The sequence below is a fragment of the Phytophthora parasitica genome (assembly GCF_000247585.1).
Source record: "Phytophthora parasitica INRA-310 unplaced genomic scaffold supercont2.89, whole genome shotgun sequence".
NCBI classification, from domain to species: domain Eukaryota; phylum Oomycota; class Peronosporomycetes; order Peronosporales; family Peronosporaceae; genus Phytophthora; species Phytophthora nicotianae.
The window spans coordinates 81,843-108,785 of NW_008649075.1; the positions used below are offsets into that span (position 1 = coordinate 81,843).

At 52.9% G+C, this 26,943-nt stretch overlaps 9 protein-coding genes across 13 annotated transcripts in view; 5 read left to right on the top strand and 4 right to left on the bottom strand.

Annotated features, from left to right (window-relative positions):
- PPTG_18892 overlaps positions 1–710 on the top strand; it is a 10,694-nt gene extending 9,984 nt beyond the window's left edge. Inside the window, exon 3 of one of the 2 annotated variants that reach the window (XM_008916787.1) lies at positions 24–516. In XM_008916787.1, coding sequence (XP_008915035.1) covers positions 24–516 — 493 coding nt within the window. Of the gene's footprint in view, positions 1–23 lie in introns of both variants that reach the window. The other variant, XM_008916786.1, reaches the window with a different exon arrangement.
- PPTG_18893 (hypothetical protein) lies at positions 704–1,579 on the bottom strand (the record flags this gene model as incomplete). The annotated part of the gene is made up of 1 exon (XM_008916788.1): positions 704–1,579. The coding sequence occupies one exon, from the start codon at positions 1,577–1,579 to the stop codon at positions 704–706; it is 876 nt and encodes a 291-aa protein (XP_008915036.1).
- A 219-nt stretch (positions 1,580–1,798) lies between these two features.
- PPTG_18894 (hypothetical protein) lies at positions 1,799–8,108 on the top strand (the record flags this gene model as incomplete). The annotated part of the gene is made up of 1 exon (XM_008916789.1): positions 1,799–8,108. Exon 1 carries the CDS (start codon positions 2,208–2,210, stop codon positions 8,106–8,108), a length of 5,901 nt encoding a protein of 1,966 aa, XP_008915037.1. The 5' UTR covers positions 1,799–2,207.
- Positions 8,109–8,217: 109 nt separating this feature from the next.
- PPTG_18895 (hypothetical protein) lies at positions 8,218–9,219 on the bottom strand (the record flags this gene model as incomplete). Its single annotated transcript, XM_008916790.1, has 1 exon — positions 8,218–9,219. The coding sequence occupies one exon, from the start codon at positions 9,217–9,219 to the stop codon at positions 8,218–8,220; it is 1,002 nt and encodes a 333-aa protein (XP_008915038.1).
- A 409-nt stretch (positions 9,220–9,628) lies between these two features.
- Positions 9,629–12,331, top strand: PPTG_18896 (hypothetical protein). Its single transcript, XM_008916791.1, has one exon. The coding sequence runs from the start codon at positions 9,666–9,668 to the stop codon at positions 12,126–12,128; it is 2,463 nt and encodes an 820-aa protein (XP_008915039.1). The 5' UTR covers positions 9,629–9,665; the 3' UTR covers positions 12,129–12,331.
- Positions 12,332–14,978: 2,647 nt separating this feature from the next.
- PPTG_18897 (hypothetical protein) lies at positions 14,979–16,336 on the top strand. The gene has a single exon (XM_008916792.1). The coding sequence runs from the start codon at positions 15,394–15,396 to the stop codon at positions 16,081–16,083; it is 690 nt and encodes a 229-aa protein (XP_008915040.1). The 5' UTR covers positions 14,979–15,393; the 3' UTR covers positions 16,084–16,336.
- A 675-nt stretch (positions 16,337–17,011) lies between these two features.
- On the top strand, positions 17,012–24,821 carry PPTG_18898 (AGC/RSK/RSKP90 protein kinase). Of its 4 annotated transcripts, XM_008916796.1 has the most exons (4): positions 17,012–17,192; positions 17,487–21,905; positions 21,993–23,773; positions 23,839–24,440. In XM_008916796.1, the coding sequence occupies exons 2-3, from the start codon at positions 17,520–17,522 to the stop codon at positions 22,284–22,286; spliced, it is 4,680 nt and encodes a 1,559-aa protein (XP_008915044.1). In that variant the 5' UTR covers positions 17,012–17,192; positions 17,487–17,519; the 3' UTR covers positions 22,287–23,773; positions 23,839–24,440. The 4 variants fall into 4 exon arrangements, with proteins under 4 accessions (XP_008915044.1, XP_008915042.1, XP_008915043.1 ...); XM_008916794.1 differs by having other exon boundaries at positions 21,993–24,821; XM_008916795.1 differs by having other exon boundaries at positions 17,012–21,905.
- PPTG_18899 (hypothetical protein) lies at positions 22,555–25,560 on the bottom strand (the record flags this gene model as incomplete). The annotated part of the gene is made up of 2 exons (XM_008916797.1): positions 22,555–23,753; positions 23,820–25,560. The coding sequence occupies 2 exons, from the start codon at positions 25,558–25,560 to the stop codon at positions 22,555–22,557; spliced, it is 2,940 nt and encodes a 979-aa protein (XP_008915045.1).
- Positions 25,561–25,628: 68 nt separating this feature from the next.
- Positions 25,629–26,932, bottom strand: PPTG_18900 (hypothetical protein; the record flags this gene model as incomplete). Its single annotated transcript, XM_008916798.1, has 8 exons — positions 25,629–25,721; positions 25,800–25,887; positions 25,939–25,988; positions 26,055–26,099; positions 26,168–26,256; positions 26,325–26,390; positions 26,488–26,578; positions 26,672–26,932. 8 exons carry the CDS (start codon positions 26,930–26,932, stop codon positions 25,629–25,631), a joined length of 783 nt encoding a protein of 260 aa, XP_008915046.1.
- Between the last annotated feature and the right edge of the window lie 11 nt (positions 26,933–26,943).

Below are 26,943 nucleotides of genomic sequence, written 5' to 3' on the forward strand. Positions count from 1 at the left end.
GAGGCTCAGTACAAGGGTAAGAGCAAATTCTACCCGGGCGTGATCTCGCGCTGCCGTCTGAACGGCACGTACGACATCGACTACGATGACGGCGAGAAGGAAACGGGCGTGGCGGCCGAGCTGATCCGTTTGCTGGGCAAGAAGGGCGGTGGCGACACGGACGACGACTCGAAGCAGAATTTTTACGTTGTGTCGGTAAAGCACGAATCCAAAGCTGAATCGAAGGGTGCTCATGTTGAACCTGGTCAGACCTTCCGAGTCGGTACTCGTGTCGAGGCTCGTTATATGGGTAAAGACAAGTACTTCAAGGGAACAATCTCACGTGTCAATTCGGACGGAACTTATGTGATCGAGTACGACGACGGTGACAAAGAAAACAGAGTACCTGTCTCGTCGATTCGGCCCTTAAAATCACTGTCTTCTTTCCGTGGAGACGACTTTGCCTTGGGGAAACCAGTTCGACCAAGCCCCAGTGGAAGCTTCAGTAGGAGGCGTAGCGGGAACATGTCCGACTAAGTGACAGCGCCACTAAATATCCTTTAACCATGCTGTGACGCAGAGTACATTCGTTCAAGTCGACGCAACGCTCGTGATAGTTATTGTTTGCATTACAGGAGTATTTGGATCTCATAATCGATTCCCTCCTTACTCTATTCGAGGTGACAGCACTTTCACCGTAATAGACATCTCCCCTGAACAATCGTTATGAGTCTGCAGGCTTTCGATACCCCTTCTCCAGCTCACTCGCACTCCCTGTGACTTTGGTGCTGCTTCTGCCTCGGCTGGTGCATTCTCTTTTGCTGCTGCGGATCGACGTCAGCATTTTGTAAAGGTTGTTGACACGACCTGTCTTGGTGATCACGAGGTTGGAAGTCGGACCGACGCCAGTCATTGTGAACTTCTCCTTGTCCTTAGCTGCCCGCTTGGAATCCTTATTGGCTTGTTTCTCGGTCTTCTTCTGTGTGCGGATGAGGATCACACTCGAATGCGAGTACATTCGTCTCCAGGCATCGTCGATCTCTGGACTCCAGTTCTCGCCCGACGTTTTCTCCATCGCTTGCAAGAGTGCTCGACCAACACAGTCGAAGTGCTCGAGCTTGACACCGAATCGACGATGTGTCTTGGTCAGCGCCAGGATCTTCTCCGCGATGTTCTCCGACGCCAACATGGTCCGCATACCAGCACTTATGTGTACTAGAACCCGACCACGGACATGCATTGACGACCTGAAGACGTGTTTCAGGTCACCGCCGTGCTCTTCCAGATAGGCGTAAAAGACGTCGTAGAGCTCCGTGATCTTGTTATTCTGCGCCTTGGTAATGTGCTTGGCTTCCTTGTGCATACTCGCAGTGGCAGTAACATTGCGCTGTGGCGGTGCGTCCTTGAACACTTTGTCCCAGTGTTGAGCTGCAATCCGTCGGTGTTCCTCGGTCGATTTCTCGTAGTAGACGAAAGACGCCAGGTACTTTTTCATGAGACGGACATCCGAATACGGGAACTTTTTCGGTGGCTTTGCCTTCGACTTGACCTTGGACTCCGCAGGTGCAGGTGGCCCACCACGTGAAGCACTGGAACCCATGGCGAACGACCGAAAGCACCAAAAAGGAACTCTTGTCGACTTTACCACGACGCGCTCGCTGCCTGCACCCGATATCGAAGTGAGGGGGGATCTTGTCCTTCTTCGATCGACACATAGGGGATGAATGCGTCCGTCTTCAACGACCTCAAGCACAGGGAACCCGCCAGGCTTCACGTTCTTATACCACCTGACTCATCTTCAGGCTTGACCTAGGAATACCGACGAAAGTTGCCAGTCGGGTAACGGGCGTTTGTGCGTTAGTATGTATCACTAGGCAAGCTTGGACGCCTGAGACGGTGTGAAGAAGTATGCTCTCAGTGTCCGTACGGCAAATGCTTCAAACAAATAGCGCCTCAACATTCCCTACGCTTGGAGTGATTAAAATACCGCTGACGTCCGGATTTCGCTCTTCAGTGGAGCTGATTCGATGGGAGAGTGTTGACCATTCACTATTGGGATTCGACTTCATGTTAGTCGTTAGCTACATGCTAGAGGATAATGAAGTCAATGAAAGGTATTCACTTATGCGTATCAACAAGTCCAATAGAAGTTTCATGGGCAGATTCTCGACGAGTCGTTCATTCGTTTTGGTTTTCTTGTGAACTATATGTAGTCGACCGTGGCGGATATGGCCCACGATCAAGGGGAAGCTTGTGTGTACGTGAAGCAGTCGGTTCTTCGCGAGCTCGAGCAAGAGCGCCGCCGTCTCAAATGGCAGCTTTCCCGTGCCCTACAGACATCCGACACTCATGCGGCTGAACTCGAAGCGAGTAAAGCCAAAGTGAAGGATCTGCTGACGATCGTGGAGCTGAACAAGGGCGTTGCAGACCAAGCAGTACAGCGATCTCATGGCCAAGACGTCAAGAGGAGAGCAGAACTCGAAACGTTGCACCAACAGCACCGACAGCAGCGTCAACGATACGTGGACTTGGCTGTGCGTTCGATGATCCGGAGGGTGCGCTACAGACAGCAACGTGACGCCTTGCATTCACTCCAACAAGTGGCACAGCTACGAACTCAACGTCGAGAAGCACTGCGCAGGCTACTGGAACGTATTCGATGGAGAATTTTACGGCAGAGGCTGCAACAGTGGAAGCACTTGGATGGAAACTGTACCGTGGCGAGTGCTAAAGTGTATCCGCTACACTTGAGTCAACCAGCGAATGGTGTTCCTTATGTCAAGGTCGATGGCGACTCTGCGCGTTGGCAGCTACTGCGAAAGATGTGGAGGAAGTGGGAACGCGTCATCCGGTGGGAACGAAGGCTGCGAGAACTCGTAGCACTCGCTTCAGCACGTTTGGTGCGCTTGGTGTTCGAAGCGTGGAGATCACGGGTGCGGATGTTACGGCAACGACGAGTATTGTTGCGCCGACTGCTTGTGAGGAACAATCAGAGACTTCAGCAGCTCGGACTGACACGTTTCCGACTGCGATGCGCCGAGGTCTCAGCTCACGAATGGACCGAAGTGCTCAAAACAGCGTACACTGTTATGGAGGAGGAGCGGAAGCTTCGAGCTGACGTCCAATCTTCTGCTGTGGGTGAGCTGCATACCGCCTACGTACGAGAGCAGCAGAGACAGCAGAGATTCACGGAACTGCAGACACAGCGACTAGAAGTCTTGGCTCGACGCGAGTGTACATACCGAGCACTGATGATACTGCGGTGTAATGCTATCCAGTCGCGACAGAAGACTGCCATCGCTCTTCGGTTCCAAAGACTTCAGCATCGTCAGCGAGTGGTTCGAAGGCACTTGACGTTGTGGAAGCACAAAGTAAGTCGCATAAAGCGCATCAGGATGCTGATAGCAACGTGGGACGCTCATCGAACTCACTCCAGCAAGGCAACTTGCTTTAAAGTACTTGCTTGGACTCTTCACCGCAGACGACAGCGCAGACTTCGCCTTCGTGGATTGATATCGAAGCTGCAAAGAGTTTGGTTGATGAGAGGTTGGCTCGGTCTACGGGTTTGTGCAGCCGTTCAGGAGTACAAGGCCATAGCTCACGTGGAAATGTGGCAGCTCTCTCAGCAGATGGAGGCAACGCAGGCTTGTTATCGTGAAGATATTCGACGAAGGAGGAGAACTGCATTGAAATACCAAGTCACGTGTGCTCTCATCATGGCCGACAAGAAGCAGGAGCAGCTGCTTCGACGAGTGCTTCGTAGCTGGTCAACACATACAGCAACAAACGCTCGTCATCGACACGCATTGAAGAGATTGCTGGGTCGTAAGCGAGTTAAAACGCTTCACTCTTCCCTTCACAAGTGGGTCCACCTCAACCAACACAAGGCCGAACGATCCAACCAGCTGCACCAACATCAGCGGATGCGACGCCAAAGACTAGTTGTACACGTATTCGACAAGTGGAGGCGCTACACGTATCACAGCCTTCGATCGAGACTGGCAAGGTATCAACAGCGCTCTTGCATCCGTGTTTGGCGTCACTGGCTCTACCTTCGACAACAGCGAGCACAAAGTTTCGAGCGATTTCATCGGCGAACGATGGCGAGATGTCAACGGCGAGCCTTTCAGTCCTGGAAGCTCAAGAGTGACCACTACGTGAAGGTGTGTGCCAACATAAGTGCCGCCGAACATGAGCTGGTGTCGCGCCTGTGGCGTCGGTGGATTGGCTTCGTCGCATCACGTCTACACAAGCAACGACGCCAACAGCAGAAAGCGCTTGCAGGGCTTCGAAAGTCTCTGCAGCAAAAAGTTCTGTCCACAGTTTTCCTCTCGTGGCGAACAAATTGGAGATGCACTCAATCACGAGACAAGGTGATTGTTCGTACATTCCGATGGAATGCCAGTCTCATTCGTGTAACAAGATACTTCCACGCTTGGCGTCAGTATTCAGAGTTGACAGCTCGAAGACGCGCCGCGTTGACGAGAATATGTCGACGCCACCGCATCAGGAGACTTGAAACCAAGTGGAACCACTGGATACGAACGTCCAAGGCTGCGACGATCACAAGACTTGAAGCAGCAACTATCAGAGCTCAGGAACAGGCCGACAAAATAGCCCAGGCAACAGGTAGAGCCAACGTTCTGCGTCGTATCATTCGAAACTGGAGGCTGGTTAGTATTGAAGCCAAGCGACAGCGACGTCGTCGAGCTCTATTCGCGGAGAAACGACGATACATGGCACTCCAAGGCTCCATGAGGCTATGGCAAAAACATATCACGTGCTGCTCGCTGACCAAACAGCGTCGAATGCTTCGGCACCTGCTGAATCGTCTTCACCTATCACTTGAGCGTGGAGCATTCAGGCTTTGGGAACGTCACGCTCATGCCAAGACCCTCTTTGCACGCGATCGGGTGAGTGCTGAGCTGTTCCGTCGCTCTGAAGTTCGTGTGATGGTACTCGTTGAAGAAATACGAGCTGAGCGAGAGCGACGAATCATCTTTACAGCGTGGAGGTCGATGATTTCCCGAAAGAAAGACGGCTGCGAGTGCTTACAGAGCATCTTAATGAAGCACCAGCATCGGTTGCTGCTGAGTTCATGGAGCGTGTGGACACATGACGTTCGAACGCAGCGTTGCGTGGCACGTTTAAATGCAATAATCATACAGCAACTTAAAGCAGCGGCGTGGTGTAGACTGATGCAGATGTATCATTACCATGGTCTGAAAGCGACTGGAGCTCGACTGGCTGGAGTTACCTGGCGCAAAATCCTGATGCGTCACGCTTGGAATCACTGGAAACGAGTAGATAGTTTCTTGTTCAGACACGCGGCACTGGCACAAGAAAAAACATCGTCAATTCAATCGATGCTGACGTATAAAGAGACGATTGCGAGGCGGTATCACCAGAAGCGAGTTCTGTCGAAACTTGTCTCGACCTGGAAGCAGAATACTACACGCTCTAACCGCCTTCGACGCCAAATCTGCGACGTTTTAAGGACACAAGTACAAGCGTCTACGGTGTATCATTTCCACAAGTGGCGAACGATAGTTGAGCGACAGAATCATCTCCAACATTTCTTGCGTCGAGTCGTGAAGCGCCAAAAAAATCAAGCAATACGCTCAGCTCTGGGTCGTTGGAGACGCTGGACACTGGATATGGCACATCGACAGCAACTGGAACAAACAAAGCAAGCGTTGACACGTCAGAAAGAAGTCAGCGCTAAGCGCATCGCAGTCGTAAAGTTCTTATCGTGGCAACGACCGTGTCTGGAGGTTCACTTTGTGCGCTGGAAAGTGCACGTGGAGCAGCGTCGAAGATACGTCGTCGAACAGAGAGCAGCTTTATCCCACCAGCATACACGTCGTCTCCTTCGAAGTAGTTGGCGCTCGTGGCATCATTTGATCTCCCAGTCGAAACGGAGAGCTCAAATACTTTCAAAGATCTTGAACAACACACGACTTACGTTTCTCGTACATGGATTCTATCGCTGGGATATATACTGTGACTGGATGCACGATGTGAACTGCAGAATGATCCGACTAGCGAGAATCTACGAGTTGTGGCGGTGGCGAACAGGGTTCTCAGCCCTGCGTCAGCACCAACACGCAGCCATTCGACGCCAGTCCGTCATGGCAGCATCCGCGTTCTCAGCCCACAGTTCTCGACAGCGAGAGCGCCAGACCCAAATGATGCGCTTTATATCACTGGTCTTGCAGCGCAAGACCAATGTCACTCTATACGATCGCTGCTTCTGCCACTGGATAATATACGTGAAGATGAAGACTGTAACGAAGGCTTCAGTTAAGCTGGCCCGTGTACGAGCCCAGAAGCGGATGGTACGTCGATGCTTCGTCGAGTGGCAGCTCAGCACCCGACAAAGTTTTAGCTTACGACAGAAACTCCAGAGACGACAGGAAATCTGGCAATCCCGGCGCCTAAAGAGAGTCTGGAACGCGTGGCTCTACTTCACGCAGCACTCTTTATACGTGAAACACTCGATCTACGACAGGTTGGTCATCTGCGCACTTCGCCACTCGCTTCAAGGCGCCTGGAGGCGTTGGAAGGCGTATACGCGGCACGAAAAAATGGCTCAATGGGAACACGCGACAGCGGAGCGGGACAGGATGATCGACACTCTGGAAGATAAACATGAGCGCTTATTGCTGAGAGCTGCACAGCTCGGACAGCAGAACCACGCGCTTCGTCAACGATTAGTGAGCTCAGCAGCCAGGAGAATCGACCGCGTACTGGAACTTGTACTCAAATCTCGCGTCGCAACTGCGTTCGACGTCTGGAAACAGCAAGTCTGGGTGTTGCAGTCGCGTCTAGACGCTCTGGGTTTGCTGTACCAGCGACTAGCACTGCAGCGTTTGCATTCCACAATTTCACATCTACGACACACGGACGCAGTAGAGCGAGTACAATTAGACACGACGGAGTGGGCTGCTGGTGTTGCTCAAGCCTGTGCCTTACAATGGCTCAAACGCCGAGTTTTCCTGTCTTGGAGAGCGGTGCGTCGCGCTCGCCGAGGAGTCAATCGACACGTCGCAATGGCGCAGCGTAGACGTGAACTCAAGCTGGTACGGAGTTGCTGGGCGGGTTGGACAGCGATGATGGACGTCCGAACGCGGCAGTATGAAGCAGCTACGGCTCTGATGGCGAGGAGGGGACTCGTAACGGCTCTGCAAGCGTACTGGCAATGGAAAAAGGTTCATGAACGTTCTGGAATGGCCAAACTCCATGCAATTCGCACCTTTGTGCTGCTACGGCGCATGTGGCAGCGACGACTCATGATAAACGCGTGGAGTCGATGGAGGAACTTCACGGTCGAAGAGGATGCAGCCATACTGCACACAAGACTGGTGCTGGTCGAGCTTGAGCTCGAGAAAGCTACAGACCATCATACGCGCTCACAGCTCTTGTTACGTACCTTCAGCCACTGGAAACTGAACACACGTATTCAACGCGAGCGTCGAGACGGACACACTCAAACGCTCGTTGTTCGAACTCGCCAGCGAGTACTTGGCCGCCATTTCAGGCGCTGGAGACGCAGAACTGCTTGGACCCAGACCCGATTGCTGCTTCTGCGTCGAATGGAACGTCATCTCCGCCGTCACTACAGAACACTCACAAAGTACTCACTCTGGGTGTGGTTCGCTCGCGTACAGACACCGACACACAAGACAACTCAGTTGCATGTGGCCTCGAAACAGTTCACACCGACAACAGACGTCACAGCTCGAATCGCACGCGCAGTGCTGACTGATTTACTTGTGGCAGAGCTGGAGCTGCAGCGTTCGAAGCTGCGCAGTGCCTGGCGACTGGTAAACGCCACGGTGCGCAACGCACGTCGACGGATGCTCCGTACCGCGTTCAATCGACTTGTAAACGTCCGATCCAGTCGCCACTTAATACACGCCCCCAACGCTCGCGCTTTCGTCGACAGACTAACGATCATGTTACTGCGCTGGGGCTTCCAACACTGGAAACAGCAGTACTTGGCGTTGGCTATACAGGAGGCCGAGGCAGCTCAGCACGAGCTTCTGCGAGCACTGCACGACGTGACTTCGTACCGACAGACGCTGGATCCGTACACCTTTCAAAGGGTGAAAACAAGTGAGGAATAGTCAAAAAGGCTTATTTAACTTACCGGCAGACACGAGTCTTGTCTGCCTCTTTACATGAGGAGGCCATTGGCCGCTTCATCCCTTGAGATGGAGCTCTCCAGCTTGGTCTTCATCTCGTTTCTACAGACGGAATTTTGGTCCGTTCACTGCCGTCCAGGACCTCAAACTTGGCCACTAAAGGCCGATGATCCGACACCATTCGCCAATAATCCACGAGCGCTTGTTCGTCTGTCAAGAGCAAGGGCGACTGCACGTGGCGCCAGTCGTGTCCGAACTGCGGGCGCTTCAATCGCACCACGTCCGGCAGGCCACGAGGCACGAGATGGCAGTCCACAGGCTTGAGTTGCAGTCGAGGGTCCATGAGCGTCTGGTTGTCTAGTCTGGCACCGAAGATAAAGTCCACACTGACCTCTCTGTTGTTATGATTGCAGTGCGTGATCCGCGCCTCTCGTCCGTGCATCTGGGCGAACATACTGGCGTATCCGTGCTTCGTCACGAGTCTGTAGACGGCATCATTGTAGTCGTTGAAGTCTCCACAGAGCAACACTGGAATGCCGCGAAGATCTTGACGAGCCACGTACTTGCGCACTGCCGAGAGCACGCGGTGGATCTGATTGAGACGAAGACTCGCGTACATTTCGTTGTGAGGGAAAGTCAAGTGCGAGTTGACTACAAGAAACGAGCGCTCCTCCAGTGGCGCCTGCTCGCGGTTCCATTTAGTGGCCACATGCAGTAGCAGAGCTACACGGTCGCCCGCTTCCTCCACCAGATCCACACTCTCCACACTGTGCAGCTCCAATTTGCGCTTATCCACGAAGACAGCGAGTCCGTCCTCCTTATCTCCCGGTCTCTTGACTGTGTGCACGTAGTGTGTGGGTTGGAACGCGTGGCGGAAAGCGCGCTGGTACTCGGGGTTGAACCAAAACTCCTGCAGACACACCATGTCGCACTGCTCGCGCTTGATGGCGCGGATGGCAGCCTGTGCACGCGAGAGGAAGGACACTTGGTCGTCGCTCTCCAGTCGCCCGCCGTGGCGGAAGTAGCACGGAGCCAGCAGGTTGAACGTCATGAGCGACAGCGACCGCGGCCGCTGTAGCGCCTTGACCAGCATGGCTGTGTCGGGGGGACTTTTGGAAACTGACTCGGATTTTGTAAGCGGATAGGACCCTCGGAAAACCGATTGTTATCGAATTATGAAGGCTTGTCAAAAATAGTTGAAGTGCGTCATTTTCTATTGGGTCTATTGGAGCGGCGCGTCATCAGCGCTATTTCTTACAGGCAGTCACGCATTTGGGCAGTGCCTATCTACCTACCGCGACGGACAAAGAGTTCTGCTGCCTTCGCGAAGCTTTTCCTTAGTGGTAGTGGAAGCGTCGATGAGCATACAACCGTATGGCACCTGGGAGATGCTCATAAAAAAAAATAGATTTGGTTTCCACGAAAATTAGAAATTTTGATTTACCGGAATTTTATAAAACATGAACTTTTTCTCACAACTGTCATGTGGTACACAAACTTCATTTCCAAAGCGTAATTCTCTCCGAGACTGGATCGGTCATGAGTGGCAAGGGCGTGCAGAAGCAGCGGCAGAAGCGCAAGTCGCTGGCCGAGGACTATGGCGGATCGGTGGGTGAAGATCTGCTTGAGTACATGGAGAACGAAGAGGCGCCAGGTGGCGTGCAGCAGTCGGTGGACAGCGTCGGCGCCTCCAGCAACTTATCGCGTCGCATCCAGAACCGTCTTCAGAAACTCAACGAGGTGGCGCAGTCCGCAGGCGGAGACGGTGAGGCTTCCGGTTACTATGATTTTTCCACACTCGACATGAAGCCCGACCACGAAGCGCGGCCTGTGTGGGTCTGTCCCAATGGCCGCATCTTCCTGGAGGCCTTCTCGCCCATCTACAAACAGGCCTACGACTTCCTCGTGGCCATCTCCGAGCCAGTCTCCCGTCCAGAATTCCTACACGAATATAAACTCACTCCTTACTCCTTATACGCCGCTGTCTCGGTGGCTATCGAGACCGAGAGCATCCTTAAAGTACTAGAAAGACTGTCCAAGAACCGCCTTCCCGAGGGCATCGTCGCCTTCATTAAGGACTGCACACTCAGCTACGGCAAGGCCAAACTTGTGCTGCATCACAACGAGTTCTACGTCGAGAGTTTGTACCCGGAAGTGCTGCGTAAACTGCTGGAACACGAGCACATTCGAGCTGCGCGCGTGAAGGAGACAGCAGAAGATATCGCAGCCAACGCTTCGTCCACCACTGCGCCGCCCGTAGCACCTGGTGGAACACGACCAGAAGATTCCAATGAGTTCATCCAGAAGGACGTGTCAGCTGAAGACCAGGCCAATCTCCAGTATCAGAGGCTGCTGAACGAAGACTACAACGTGGCGGACGAAAACCACCCTGGAAAAACATCAGGCGACCAACAAAAGACTGTGCGTACAGTGTCGTTCAAGATCCGGAAGACGATGGTGGAGCAGGTCAAGCGTGCGTGTCTGGATCTCGACTATCCGCTTATGGAGGAGTACGACTTCCGTAATGACAAGACCATTCCGGACTTGGAGATGGATCTCAAGCCCACGACGCGTATCCGTGAGTATCAGGAGAAATCCCTGAGTAAAATGTTCGGTAATGGCCGTGCGCGATCGGGTATTATCGTGCTGCCGTGTGGAGCTGGCAAGACGCTGACAGGCGTGACTGCAGCTTCTACTATCAAGAAATCGTGTTTGTGTCTCTGTACGTCTGCTGTGTCAGTGGAACAATGGACAGCGCAGTTCAAGATGTGGACGAATATTCCCGAGAAGAAGATCGCACGTTTTACTTCAGTGGCTAAGGACTACATTGATCCAGACTCTGGAGTGATCGTGACCACGTACACAATGGTTGCCTTCGGTGGACGTCGAGCTCGTGCGTCAGAGGAGGTCATGCAACTCATCCAAGGCCGCGAGTGGGGATGCATCCTGCTGGATGAGGTGCACGTGGTGCCCGCAAAGATGTTCCGCAAGGTCATTGGCTCTATCGCTTGTCACTGCAAGCTCGGTCTAACCGCGACTCTGGTGCGCGAGGACGATTTGATTGGCGACTTGAACTTTTTGATCGGCCCGAAGTTGTACGAAGCCAACTGGATGGATCTGACTCAGAGCGGATTCCTCGCCAATGTCTCATGTGTGGAAGTATGGTGTCCCATGGCTGGCGAGTTCTACCGCGAGTATCTGCGTGAGACCAAGAGCGCACGTAAACGCGCACTGCTGTATGTGGCTAACCCGAATAAGTTCACAGCGGCTGAGTTTTTAATCCAGTACCACGAGGAGCGAGGTGACAAGATTCTGCTCTTCTCGGACGATGTGTTCGCTCTGCGTTTGTATGCGACGAAGCTCAATAAGGGCTACATATACGGCGGTACTGGAGAGCGCGAACGTATGCGCTTGCTGCAGTCTTTCCGAAGCTCGCCTTTGGTCAACGTCATTTGCATCTCGAAGGTTGGTGACACCTCGATCGATCTGCCCGAGGCGAATGTGATTATTCAAGTGTCGTCGCACTTTGGCTCGCGACGACAAGAGGCCCAGCGTCTCGGCCGTATTCTGCGTCCCAAGGCTAATGCTACCGGTGGGTTTAACGCCTTCTTCTACACATTGATCTCTACGGACACACACGAGATGTTCTACTCAAACAAACGCCAGCAGTACCTCGTGGACCAGGGCTATACGTTCAAGGTGGTAACTGATCTCTTCGAGCCGGGGTCGTTCCAGGGCGTGTTTACGCGCAAGGAGGACCAGCGAGCGTTGCTCAACGAGGTGCTGAGTGCTGATGTGGAAAGCGCCGCCAAGGATGAAAATGCAGCCATCCGCGACGACGAGGATCTGTCGCGTCTTGAGCTGTCGGGTCATGGTCGCAAGAAGAAGAAATTGTCGTCGCTCGGAGCTCTCTCCGGTGCTGACGGCACAAAGTACATGGAATACTCGGCTGGCCACGGGGCCAAGCAGCGCCACAACCTCTTCCGCGACAGATATCGTTAAATGGTGCGCACACGCACTGAGGCGTTGATAAATCGCATTCTCCAGTGTAATTACACAGATACTTAAGTGCACAGATTCCGCTCCCACTTCTGATACTTTAATACCACTGTAGGAATGGAATGGTTCAGAGGTCCTCTATTTATATTTTAGTAACTACAATAGAGTCCTTGCCGCTGTTAATACGGGTACTACCTGAAAACCGATCTTTTTGGAGTGATGGTCAGGTTGATTATCGCACACTTTCTGAACTACCAGTAGTAAATTAGAAAGGACAATAGGGAGTTTTAATTTAAAACTTTTAACATGTAAGAGGATTTTATACTTCTGTAAAATAATACCTCAACCGAAAAAACTCTTTTTTTTGCTTTCAAAGCATACCACGCCGTCATTTTGGGCTACAGAATTTGAGACCGCGTCTAACTCTATGGGTGAATCGCACACCAAGCAAAAGATGTCTAATACCCGTGGCAATCCAAAAATATACTGAAGTTAGAAAAATACTCACGGAGTTGGCCAACGACGTGCCACGCTTCAAGCAACATCGTCAGTATGTGCCACGAGTAAGGCCGTACTTATCTCTACATACCACATTGTCGTCTTATTCGTTCGATGTTGTTTAGTTGATACATACTCCACCCCTTGCTTTGGTGTATGGCGTTGCGCTGGACTCCTCTGACTTTAGCACTACTGCTCGAGCGGAGAAAGCGCGCCTCACTATGGAAAAAAAAGACGTCAGGCGAGACAAGCAGCTTGAAAACTAAACTGTCCAACACAGTCGTGCTCGAGGTCTCGCTGGTCCGATGCTACGCCGTCCGACTACGGCCTCATCCGACAGAATAAGCCTCCCACATCACCTGCCGAGGGCACCAACTCTGCCTAAACGCTTACTCACGGCGGGAAGTCGTCCACCTCAGCTAGAAGCTGAGTGTCGATACCGTTCAGTCACCCGACTGAAGTTGCTGACGCAAGCCGTCCTGACGACGAGCGTGGTGAGTTCATAGCGGACACCAGGATACACTGCACTACACCATTTCCGGTCCAAATTGAGCTAGCAGTTGTTATCAGCAAGCGTCGCTTCTGGATGGAGGGTAGTGCGTCTACAGAATCAGACGCCTGCTATGCGCGCTGTGGTGCGCTACGCGTCGCGCGGATGGATACATGCAACCAAATTAATTTCGCCATTCTGGCGTCTCGACACTCTACTGGATAACACCTTGAAGTAAGTCCACAGGAAGTACTATACTGTGGACTTACTTCAAGGTGTTATATAATAATAGCCAGCAGAATCCGCGACTTTGCCAAGCCGAGCTGGTAGTAGACATACGTCAACGGTACCCAGCTCGCGTGGCAACTCCATGGATACGGCGTAACCGCGGAGTTCTGCTGCAAACGCTTGCTTTAACTGGTCCCAAATCCCGTCGCCTGCCGGCCGGACTTGGCAGTGCTGGGTGTTCTGAATACATGTACTCGGTACGGGTGCTTTCAGTACAGCTTCAAAGTATCGTACTACCAATTGTGGTACAGTTTTTTTTCACGGACGACTGAGTTCGTCGTTCGTCGGACGAACATGTTGCTCAGCGGCGGCGAGATGACCGGTCTCTCGACTAGCTAGACTAAGCAACTCAGAATCGACCACGTTCTCGGTTCTTTCTCCTTTCAGGTTATCGTTGATCGCCAGCGGTATTGAGAGGTCAAGTCAATACTGTTGGGGCAAGGGTGGCTGTGTAATCGAGATAACATATCTCATAGCATGACAACGAGGAGCATCTCGTTGAAAAGTAGGCAGGGATGCGAGCCGGTCGTTGGTGCTGGCCATTAGGCGGGGTGGAGACAGCAAAATTCTGGGGGCACGTGGTGCGCCACGTTGGCAGTGGACACAAATCATACGGGTGTGCGGACAGTTTGAGCTCGAGTGTGCAGGTTGCATGGTCTTCTCGCTCGACTGACAAGGCGGCGGAAAGGGCCAGTGGACGTGCGTTAAGTCATGCCTGTTGCTGTGCACCAGCTTGCAGCAGCGCTTGTGCGTGGCGAGCGGCTTGCAAAGAAAGCGGACACAGCAGGCACAACGAGCGGCGGGAAACCGTCGCTATTTGTCGTCAACAGCTTGAAGAGCAGCGAGATTCACGGACGGGTGTGTACACCATGCAGGCGTCGGGGACTTGGGGAGTTCCAAGGTGAGGTGGATGCTAAGTTGAGACTCGCCCGTCTGTCGTTCGCTCGGACGCGAATGAAACCAACACAATCGGTAGAACGTTGCAGGTGTTGCCGTTGCAACAACGTTCGTTTCTTATTCGACGGCTTGGCTCTGTACACTTGAGCTTTGAAGATCGAGTCGGCGCAGTGCAACACCAGCAATGGAGACGACGTCAAAAGATCCCGAGCGAGGGACTCCAATACATTTACGAGCCCCTCGTTGCATGTACGGCAAGTACTTGCGAAGGAGCAGCGCTTTCTCACGCTGGCTGAGCAATGGCTGTTCGATGCCGAATTTTGCAGTGCTCGTACTGGGCATTCGGTTTGGGATCTCGAACCCCCACCGCCGCAACGCCGAGCCAAAGGAATAAGGAATAAATCAGTGGTGAGGTTCAGCAACGCCTTCCACCATGCCCCGAATTGCTCTCGGGACTCCTCGGTAATGAAACCAGCGTCGCCATCACCTTTGGTCGTCATGCTACGCTGGTCAGATCCCGGCAGAGATGCCATCACTAGCGAATTTGTCATTCTATCTCCAAGACGCAGAGAACATTCGTGCGCGTCTCGCGACGGCCGCCGGTATAGAGAGGAGAAAACTAGCTTGACGTCGCTGGAAGTGCCCCTTATTGGGGCAAGTTGCAGTGCAAGTCGCCGCCATGGACTTATCGACCGTTATCCCTGGAGCATGTTCCGCTCCTTCCGGGCATTCTACGGAAAGCTCAGTCTCTGCACCAAAATCCCCAAGCGTTTCCGTTCAGCTGGTACCCCCACCCCAGCCAGAACCCGCGCCAGCCACACTGGAGTATGCACTTGCCACTTGCTGCAACGCACTTGCTACTTTCGCACTTGGTGGTTGGAGAGTACGGCCATCGTCGCGTACGCACGGCCCTCCCGACGCTCACTTCGCTTTCTTGCCCAGCGCCAGCAAGCTTCGCCCCCATTTCACAGTTTGGAACGCGCGCTGCATTAGCCAGCGCTCTGCTCTCTGCTCTGCTCTATTGCTGGCCTCCGCCCTCCGCTCGCTCTGCGACAGTGAAGGACAGTTTTGTTTTTCTTAGCTCGCTCGAGGTGAATGCACAACTCCTCAGATCGCGAGCAGCTCGACACGGGACTGCAGCCAGACAGCGCCGACAGAGGCAGCGAGATCTACCGTCAGCGTCGCCTCAAGCGCAGCCACCAGCTCATGAACAGCCAAGACGACGGCAGCTTCTCCACGCTCAGCTCCCCGCGCGGAGAGCAGCAGCAACTTCTGTGCAAGTACAAGTCCGGCAAGTGCTCAAACCCGCGCGCCACCAAGCGCAACGGGCAACTGCATACTCTATGCCATTTCCATCGGGATCGCCAAAATGAACACCAGCGCAAGAGCGACCGTAAGCACCGCATGGTCAGCGTCGCGCGGCGGGCCAAGCTCGGCAGTATTGGGGTCGGCACCGACAGCACGCGTCGGCATAGTCTTCACTCCATCACGTCGCTTGAAGCTGCCTTCCCCAGCGGATCCTCCGTCTCTCCACTGAATCGGTTTGGTTACGACCAGAATGCCTCGGACGCCTTTAGGAATGCCCAGTATGCTCCAGGCAGCGTACCCAACGGACTAGGAGGACTGGCACCGCCGTCCGTAGGAACCCCGCGCTTGCCGCCCATTAGCTTTCTCATGCCCGGCAAACTCGACGGTTATCGCGCTACTAGTGCCGCCATGCCCAACCTGCCGCCCAGCAGCTTCATCACCGATAGTCTGAACGGCAATGCGGGTAAGACGGCATGATCCAGCGATATTTTTTTGGCACGTTGCTCGCTGCTGCAGCTATATGCAGATTTCGAATCAGCTCGCTCGCGCGCTAGACGATAGCAGGGTATTGTCGCTTTCAAGCTACTCCGTAGACGCCGCATTCACTGGTGTTGAAGGGACGAAGTGTACCATACCTCTCCAGACACACGCACCACCCCTGCCATCGCTGTTATTTAACCATCACGTTGGTTCCACAAATGCACACAAATACATGATCTGGGTTTTGCATTCCACTGCTCTTGCTTTGAATACAGGTGTGCCCAAAGTAGCTCCACAACTTCGCAGCATCAAAACTTCTCAACCTCAAACGAAGCGTAATTCATAACCACATCACTTGCTTTTGCCTCCGGAGCACCTGACGCGTGATTCCATCTTCCTTTCCTTTCAGCCCCCATGTGCGCAGGTGACCAGACATCCGAACCGCACACTTGCGCAAGGAGCCCGATCTCCTTGCATACGCACGTCTTATCTGTGCTCTTTGGCAAGCGCATCCGTTCGATGTATCGTAAGTGCGACCAGAACTCCAGTAGTACGATGACAGCAATGACAACGTCAGCGTGATACTGTGTGGATATGGCTCCCTTTGGAGGACCGGAACAGCGCTTAATCTTGACGTACGATATCCATCCAATCTACCCCAGATCTTTTCAACGATGAACGATGCCGCCGAGGCGAATCCTACTCGGCAATTACGCGCATGCTAGACAGCCATCATAGATCCATCAAGACCAATTGCACGTCAGCTTCATACGAGGAGAAGAAAAAACCCTGCTCTTAACGGGCCTGAAATCTGCTCTTATCGGTGCTGCATGAGTGCAACCAGTTCAACTGGCACCGTCGTTGGTATCGTCGTTGGTACAGTCGCCACTTCGTGCGACCTTCGCGCGACCTGATTGGGGAGGATTTTTCACGGACAAACAACAACAAACGAGAACGCCGCCGAGTGAGGCCACGCAAGCAGAGAAGGAGCGAGCAAGGCGGCACTCATTTATTCCCCCAGGCGGATACACGCGGATCGACGGACAGACGAAGGCTTGCTACCAGACGACCGCGCGGCAAAGAGTGATCCCCAGCAGTAGCAGCAGGTAACCAGCCGTCCATCCTAGCGGGGGCAATGCGCGTAGAGTGCGACCTTCCCCCTCTCTCTCCTTCCCCCTGCGACGGGAGGCAAGCCACAGTGGGGGTTAAGCGCTGAAGGTGGCTCGACCCGTAGCTTTTCCCTTTTGCTTTCCTCTCTGTGGTTTTCTCTCCATTGCGGAAAGAGAGTGATGGTCTCATCAACGGGAGCACGGGGACCATCACTCCCAATTCCGCACTCGAGTTCGCACTCGCTCACTCACTCACTGACATCTTGTTGTTTGTATGTTCATGTGCAACAGGAATCTCTTCTCGGGCTATAGGTCGATGCTGCAATGAGCGCCGACCAGTCTCAGCAGAACTACCAACAGTATGGCGAGGAGGACATCCTGGTGACGTCGCCCACTTCGTATGCGCTGCGCGAGTCTATCCGCCGCTCGTCGTCCTCGGCATCAGCGGAAATGAATCCACCACCATTGCGTACGACGCAGAGCGCTGACCAGGCGCGGCTTCCTCGTACGTCGTCACGCGGCAGTATGTACAACCGGGCGCCTCCCCCACCGCCTCCACAATATCCACCCCAGATCCCCGCGGCCCCTCAAAGCGGTGGAAGTACGTATGGAATGCCTCGTCCTTTGTCTAACCCGAATCTGGACGTCTTACACGAGCAGAACCTTGATGGAAGCGGCCACTTAGGCCACTCGCTCGGCCCCAGCGCGGCACCTTACGCTGGTAACCAGCAGTTTGCTACCACGGCATCCCCCTACGGAGCTTCCGGCGGCAGCAGCTTCAACCCTGCTGCATCCGGATATGGAGGCACCGACTTTAGTCAAACTGCACCAGTAAACAACGCAGCCAGCCGTCGTTCTGTGTCGCGACGCAGCATCTTCAGCCGTGAGACGTTCATGCTGAACCGCGGTGAGAAGGAGTCGCGCATGACGGTCCCAGAAGGAACCCCCACGGAGATCAAGTGCGAAGGATATCTGACCAAGAGAGGACACGTGTTTACGAACTGGAAGACGCGCTACTTCACGCTGCGTGGCAATGTGCTGGAGTACTATTCAAGCGAGGAAAAGAGCAAGAAGTACGGCGCTGTAACAGTCGAGAAGGTGGCCCCGTGGTCAGGTGAAGCGCATGGATTCATGTTCTACACCACAAAGCAGATCCCCTACTACGTGTACGCGTCGTCGGAGGCCGAGCGCTCCAGGTGGCTACGTGCGCTAAAGGATTTCATGGTAGAAACCGAGGATGTGAGCTGTGAAGGTTACCTCACGAAGCGTGGCCACCTGGTTCCAAGCCAGCGCATGGCGTACTACGTGTTGAATGGTACATCGCTACGCCACTACGCGGATCAGCAAGCATATCGTGACAATCAATCAGCGATGGCAGAAGTGGAGATACGATCTGTTGCGCCATGGGATGGCGAAGCGAATGGTCTGATGTTCATGACTGTGACGGGAAATGTGTTTTACGTGATCGCGGATACTGCTGGCGAGCAGCAGAAGTGGCTTGCGACGGTGAAGAAGTCTACAGCCAGCGTCCCGGAGCCGGTGTCGTGTGCAGGATACCTGACGAAGCAGGGTCACAAGCGCAAGAGTTGGAAGAAGCGTTACTTCATTCTGCGCGGCAATACTATCTCGTACTACTCGGACTATGACATGGCGAACAACGCGAAGGGTAAACCTCTGGCTGAAGTGCTGGTCGAGGACGTACAGAAATGGGATGGCGAGCCGTTCGGCTTCATGTTCATGACCAACGAACAGGTGCCGTACTATGTGTATGCCGATAATGATCGTGAGCGTACCAAATGGATGAATGCTTTGCACAAACTCAACGCTGTGGAGGAGGAGCCCGAGGTCGAGAAGAAGCGTTGCCCCAACTGTAATGCGGTTCTTACGGGCTCTCGTTTCTGTGGAGCGTGTGGCTTTAACTTGCGCGGCACCACTGTTGGCGAACGTGCTTCTCGTGCGCAGACGATCAATGATGAGGCTGATGACGACATTGATGGACGTGAAGACATCGATGATGAAACGACGCCATTTGATGAGCTTGAAGCGCTATCTGAGGGTGCTAGGACGTTGTTGCTTGCTGTGATGCAAACTCCAGACGGTGTTGACATCGGTGACAAGGAAGGCACGTATCCGAACCGCATTACGAGAGGCTCTTCGCAGCAGCCGCTGGACCAGCCGGACAACAACAATACTTCTGCTAGATTTGACCAGGACATCACCGATGCTCTCAGCGAGATAGAGGCTACCGAGAAGCATACCCCACCAAAGTATGCGGACTCAGACGAGGACGACGTCAAGGCGGCCAAGCCGATGCCTCGTTCACCCGTACGACCTCCAAGTGAAGGATCCAGCAGTGACGCGGAATCTCCGTCTCCGCACACGTCCCGGGAGACCCCATCGCCAGTGAGGGCACCTCCGACACCCCCGAAGGCCAAGAAGGAAGCACTCAAGCCGAACTTTGGCATTGTAGAGCCCGAGCCTAAGAAGCACAGTTTTACCTCGTTCAGTGACTCCGAAGAAGAGGAATCAAAGGCGGAGCCGAAACCTGCACCTGTACCGGTTCGAACATCTTCTCGATCGTCTGCAGGTCTGCTCATGGCTGGAATGGGACGCCGTAAAACGACTGCAATGCTTGCAATGGAGTCAAGTAGCGAAGACGAAAGTGGAGATGATACGGAGCTACCCACGAAGCCGCCTTCTGATGCATACAAAAAGGGCGAGGAGAAGCCGAAGAGCTCTGACGACTCGGATCAGGAAGAGGACAAACCTACTGGAGACGAGGCTGAAGATCGCGAGCGTAAGAGCTCTGCAGATTCGTTGGAGCTGGACACTCGCGGTATTTCTGCCTTCGACGAGCCGGTTGAGCTGCCGAAGCTGAAGCATAACGCCAACCCCTCGATCCGAATGAGCGAGCGCACAGACAAGAAAGACATTTACAACTTCATGGAGAAAGAGCTGGATTTCACACCTCAGTTTGTGCCATCAGCCGATTCTCCTGTGCGCTGCCGATTCTACAGCTCCATGGCATACACAACAGCGAAGAAGGTTATCCTGTTCCTATCTGATTCCGGACCTCTTGGTCTCTGGAAGCAGGATCCGGAGAATGCGAAGCTGACGATTGACCACAAGTGGTCCATGACGCCGTATTTCAGCCGTGCGCAAGAAGAAGGCTATGGAATTGTGGTATGCAACCCGTTCTCCAACAACGCTGTCGTGTACGAGGCCGGGGGCTTCGAGCGTGAAGTTCCCGTTCCGAACTCCTCTTCTCCCAAGGAGCACGTTCTTTTCGTGTGGGATCAGTTCATCACGAAGTGCAAGGGCCAAGTGTCTATCATCGCTTACGCGCGCGGTGGTGCACTTGTAAAGTCCATTTTGGAAACATATGAGCAGAGTGCCCGTGACAAGATCCACCGCATTGCGCTGATTGAGTCCAAGCACGAAATTGATCATAACGAATCTCCTGGTATTTTGGAGCTTCTTGGCCGCCGATCCATTAACTGGGAAGCATCATACGAGCCACTTGGTGCCCAGATCGTGGACTCACAGGCGCGCGTGAACTGTGTGTGTCTGTCGTTGGGCTTCATGCCATCGCAGGAAGCTGACAACACGCCGAAGACGTTGGAGAAGGCTGAGGACCCTGCCTTCGCATTCATCGGTGCCAATCCGAACCAGCCTGGCATGACTGCAGTTGTTAAGCACGTCCGGGCGGAGCTGAGAAGGAGAAAGACCGCTTCCAAGGCTGTCAGCCGTCCGCGGCGACAGTCCAACATAATTGTGATTGGCGAGACGGATGGGGACGAGTCGAGCGACGTGTCTGGAGGTGCTGACGAAGGCAAGAACGGAAACAAAACCAATGGCAACAGTAATGACAATGAAGACGACGGCAAAATCAAGGCTACTTACTATTTACCCAAGCCAGTGCCCAAGCCAAAGCGCGCCTCTGGTGGTTCTGGTAGCAGTGGTTCAAGTGATAAGCAGCAGCGCCAAATCTCTGACAAGGACTTCGAGCTGATGAAAGTTGTGGGACAAGGTGGTTTCGGCAAGGTCTTCTTGTGCCGCAAGGTCACCCCGCCACGCCAGGGCGAGTGCTACGCAATGAAAGTGCTGAAGAAGCAACAGGTTGTTTCGTCTGGCCTGGTCAACACGACCATGGCGGAGCGCAAGATCCTGACGGAAATTTCGCACCCGTTCGTTGTCAAGCTGCACTATGCTTTCCAGAGTGAGTCCAAGTTGTACCTTGTGATGGACTACCTCAGCGGTGGATCTCTGGCGACGCACCTGCGTCGCCGTCGTAAATTCCCGGAGGAGTGGGCTCGCTTCTACGCCGCTGAGGTTGCTGCGGCCATCGCACATCTTCACAGCGCCAACATCATTTACCGTGACGCTAAGCTTGAGAATGTGTTGATGGACCACGATGGTCACGTGAGTATCACTGACTTCGGTCTGTCGAAGGTTGGTGTTTCGGGCCTAAAGGGTGCCACAACTTTCTGTGGCACAGCTGCGTACATTGCACCTGAGCTGCTAAGGGGCAAGGCGTACGGCAAGGCTGCTGACTGGTGGTCGTTCGGCATTTTACTATACGAAATGATTGGAGGAAAGCCGCCTTACTACCACCGCAACCGTGACATTATGTTCCAGACCATTCTGAAGCAGGACTGGGTCACGTTCTCGCCCAGCTTCTCGGACGCTGCCATTTCACTAATCAACGGGGTACGTGATCGAGCTAAATTGTTTATTCTTATGCGGTATGTATATATCTAACAAACATTCTCTTCTGTCATGGTGTGATCGTTACAGCTTCTTACGCGTGACCCGATGATGCGTCTTGGTAGTGGCCCACGCGGAGCTGACGAGGTGTTGACGCACCCGTTCTTCGATAGCATTGACTGGCCGGAGCTGCTGGAGCGCAAGGTGCAGCCTCCATTCAACCCGGGTGTGGGCAAGATGGACACGCACTATGCGCCACGTAACATGAACGAGATTACGGCTCGCGACCGCGAACCGAGTGTGATGATGCCGAAGACAGACCGCCCGAACGACTTCGACGGCTTCAGTTTCGTGGGGCGGCCTTCGTCACTCTCAAATGTGTGATACGTCACGACCAAATACACTTGCTGGCCTACTGACGCGCAAAGGAGGGGACAGCAAAGATGAATAAAAAAGGGAAAAGAAGACAAATTGGGTCGAGGGAGCTGCGACGGCCTTTTAGAACGCGGGCCGAGCGCAAGACCGAAGTAAACAGTCGGAAGGCGCAAGTATGTCTTGTGCCTCAAGGCACCAGCGTACCTGGAAACAAGTGAACATGTTGAAAAATTGGACTTACATGGGGGTTATTGTGGTTGCTTGCGTATGCTTGTGGTCAGGTACACGTCGTCGTGAAGCAGTTGATGGAGCAGTTGTAGAACAGGTGCGACTTGATTATTCCTGTGCCGTCGCAGTCTTGCTGAGCCTCAAAGGGACCTGAACACACCAGCGACTGCGGGTCGGACTCATAGCCAGAGGCACAAGCCAACGACGTTCCAAGAGCTTGTTGCAGCGCAATATTCGAGTTGCCGCATCCGTCTAACTGAACACACGGACCGCCGCAAGTTTCTTGGTACGCTTGTTCAACGTATTTGCAGTTTCTGGTAAGAATTTGCCACTTGGCTCTAGTCGGTAGATTGAAAATCTGGTTGGGAGTGACAACGTGGAAGCCCAAGTAAACGTCTACGATGGAGTTGAAATATGCAGACGACGTAGCAGTGAGATCGATAGACTCCCCAGACCTCACCACAACTTCGCGAGAGGCAGCGTCAGTCCACGCTACGCCAGATCCAGTTACTCGAAATTTAGCGTAATTGTTGTGCACTGAGCAGCAGCCAGAGCAACTGGTGTATGTGAACGCTGAGCGTTCTCCGTATAGGGACCCGACTCGGCCACTACCAGAGAAACACTCGGGAGCTCCTATGAGTTTCGCCACAACGTTAACGTCAAAGCCAAGCAGCGCCACAGTCACCTGGTACTGCGAAGAAAGCATTGGTGCTGGTGTGATAGGTATAGCCTTCTCTCCAAGGTTAGTGATGGGGCGAATCAATGGGAGTCCGTCCTTGTAGTTGGCTCCTTTAGCGTTGATAACATGGTACGCCGTTGCACTGAAAAGCGCAGTATCCCCAGCAACATTATTGCTGAATGGAGAGTCAAAGACGAGATTACCGTGAATTGTAGTTTGCTTCGCTCCGACTACCATGATCGCCGCTGAATGTGCAACTTGTTGACCGAAGTGATGAACTTGGTTGAAGGAGATGTTAACAGCACTCGGTACAAGGAGGTGGCTAAGTACAGGCTCGTGAAACGAGTTGAGTTGGAAGCCACGTCTACTAAGCACGGAAATGCCATTGCTACCGACAAACGAGACGTTGTTGTTTGTGATCTGGATTCTGCTGTTCTCACCGGATACCATGATCGCATTACCGCCTATCTTCTCAAAACTGCAGTATTCGACCGTCGTGTTTGTTACTGACTCCAGAAAGATCGATGCCACCCGCGTCATGGGCCATGCCGAACCAGGAATTCGCTCGTCTTCAACATAAAATATCACGGTAAGCGTTAGGTTGTTAAAAAAAAACATTGTGACAGAAAACTTACAGATATTGAGATGATGAAGCTGCGTTCCAGAGAATGTGAGATAGCGGAAGCGAAGGTTTGAAGCTTTAGTGTTTGAGGTGGTTTCCTCCAGCGTCGTGTGGGCGTGAGTCGGCGTGACATATTGATTCTCACGGGAACCACTCACACGTAGCAATTGATGAAGCCACGGGATCTCCAGAACACTCTTGGCCAACGAGGTCGCAGTAGTCGACGTCGTTAGTGGGATCAGATACAACAGACGCGTGGGGACGTCGAAGAACCATTCACCTGGAGAATCCAATTCTTGAAACACATTTTCCATTCGAATCGCCGGGTCAAGACTAGCTGACGACGACCATGAAGCACCAGGACCATCTGTAAAGATATCGTACGAAAGTTCCGATCCACCAGCACCAAGTTGCATAGCACCCGTTACAGAGTCAATTGCAGAGAGCGAATAGTACAGATTTGCAGGTTGAGCACTCTGAGGCCGCAGATCTGCCACGATATCTTTCACATTTGTCCACGTCGGTACACGATTCGAAAATGTAGTTGCGTTGTATACAACTTGCGAGGCCACCACGTTTACAGGTGCATACGAGCAATTGAAGGTCTGTGCAGGTAACGATGAGTCCACCAAGCAATTCGGGAACCCTGCTCGAGGCAAACGTGCATCATCGACATACAGTGTAGTAAACGTAGCAACATCCTCGGGCTTGGCTGGCACGACTCCTGCGAGGCCTGGCAGGATGGAGGATAAATCTGTTCTAAAGACCTTAAGAACTTGCGATCCTCCGTTTGCAAAAGTCACCGTGACCGAGTGATCCAAAGTCCACGCCAACGTTCCAGCAGCTATCACTTTTGATCCTGAAATCACCACCTTCTCACAGCCACGACACGATAGCGAACAAATCTCAATGCAGTCCTCTTCCTTACGTAAATCCTTACCAAACAAGTGCGAGAACTTGTTGTAAAAGATCTTACTGTATCGCTTTCGAGCGATATGGTTATGACACGCAGCCATGCAACCAGAAACACATGTCGCCATGGGACTGTCTTGAGCGTAGCAGGTGTGGCCAACACTGTTCTTGTCCACACACACAGTACCAATGTCCGTACCAACGTATTGAGCAGGATTAGGTACTACCAACAGAGAATTGGCGCTACGGTTGACTCCCATCTGAGCGAAGGGGTCTACTGGGCCCTCCCATTCCTCGATATCACCCACTCCATTCCACAGCAGTCGCGGAGGGATATTCGAGCCAGAGTGATACGGAAATGATCGAGTTGATATCGCTGCCTTCTCCACTGCTGGATCACAGTAAGCTTGGTATGTTACTGGCACGTCATGGCCAGCACCCGAGTCAGCGTCGGTGAAATCAAATGTTTCTGACAATTCGTAGCGACCAGCTCGAAGGAAAACGTTGATGGGAGTTTGCTTGTTTGCCTCGAGTTTGTTCAGAGTTCGGACTGCTTGTTGCACTCGTGTAAGCGTCTTGAAAGGCTTGGTAAAACTCCCATCTGCACTTCCAGTGTCACTACCTGTTGGAGATACGTACAAGTCGATTGAAGCTGCTGTTGTCGCTGCTGCAATGAACGCAGCGGCCAGAATCAAAAGCAGGGTCCTATAGCAGCCAGGACGCTCGATAACGAGCATTGTTAGGCGAAAACAATGAAATGAAGGGGCGCCGTTAGTAAAAATATAAAGCGTGTAAGGAGATATTTTGATGGCACAAGTGGTGCCTGTGGCTGCATTCTTCATTCTTGCATGTCCAGCCGCTACGATGGCGTTTGTAGCTTATTACTCTTGGTCTGCAGAGGAACTTTTGTTTACTCGGTGGGCGTCTTCGCCAGTGCCAGGATGGTGAAGCGCACCTCGCTTTCGTCTCTGGCCATAAACTTCTTGATGACCTGGCAGGCGTCCTAAAGGTGGCCAGGAAAAACTAAAAGTCAAAGATCTTTGACTTTACAGTGAGAATAGAACAGAAAAGTAGTCTGTACCTGTAGGACGGTGTCAGGGCTCGAAGGTCCGTGGTTGATGGGACGCTTCTTCCGTCCGTCGAGCTCGTACAGGTTGCCATCCACACAGCTACACACAAAATCAGTACAAATATTTGTCGTAGTGACAAAATCTGCCTACCTGAAGCACACGAAGTGCGTATTGATCGGGTCGTCCACGCTCTCCAGTTGCTAAAACAAATAGGGATAGCGTAAACATCCGAAACAACCAGCTCAATGTTCAGCAAGCCCACGCACCTCCGACTGTCCAGCCTCCGCCGCACTGCCGTGAGTTTCCTCCAACTATCACCATCACATCCAATCACACCGTCACAATTAAATAAAGCAACTTCAGGTGGTTAACTACCAACCTCATCGTCTTCTTCCAAGCACTGCGCGATCTCCTCCGGTGACTTAGTCTTAGTTTTATTGAAAAACTTGTCCAAGTAGCTCCCAGGAGCTACGGACAACGAGAACAAAAGCTCAGCACCAAAACTTCAGTCTGCATTACTACAGTACAAAACTTACTCAGCTGCACTAGGTGGCGCATGTTGCCAATTGCGTGCAGAATTCCCACCGTGCCACAAGCGTTGCCTGCAGTAAAAAAAAAAAAAAAAAAACACACACACACACAAATTCAGTAATAATTGTGTTTTTACTCCGTTTTCGAACTGATTAAAACCGTCCGTACCAACAGTCTGGCGCATGTAGTAGACATTGGGGGACACTGCTTGTCCGTCCTTCTCGATCCTGGCCGCTTCCTGCTTGTCCGCTTCCTCCGTCTACAGTGAAAAATGACAATACAATTTTACATTAGTTGTTTCAACACTCCCACCCTATTGTAAAATTGTTTCAACACAACAGATGTTCCGCACGTGTGGCTTGATCGGGAAAAGCATAATGACTCCAACTACGGGAGTCGGCACCATGGCCAGCGCCCACTCCTCGGTGCTCAGTACGTCGCAGAAGCTAAACTGAGACGTGGGGAAGCCCATTTTCTCCACGTATGAGTTCATGACCTCCGGGTTGGACTCGAGTGGAAACCAGCGCTTGTGCTTGCCGTCGTCGCTCATCTTGGCTACAGTTCTTCGGATCGAGCAGCGAAAAACCCAAATGAAGCAACAGTGTATCCACATTTATCCATTTG

Coding starts and splice junctions, on each gene's coding strand:
- PPTG_18896 (XM_008916791.1), top strand. CDS start 9,666: ATGAGTGGCAAGGGCGTGCAGAAGCAGCGGCAGAAGCGCAAGTCGCTG.
- PPTG_18897 (XM_008916792.1), top strand. CDS start 15,394: ATGCACAACTCCTCAGATCGCGAGCAGCTCGACACGGGACTGCAGCCA.
- PPTG_18898 (XM_008916793.1), top strand. CDS start 17,520: ATGAGCGCCGACCAGTCTCAGCAGAACTACCAACAGTATGGCGAGGAG. Junction 21,906..21,992: donor CCATTTCACTAATCAACGGG/GTACGTGATCGA, acceptor TGATCGTTACAG/CTTCTTACGCGTGACCCGAT.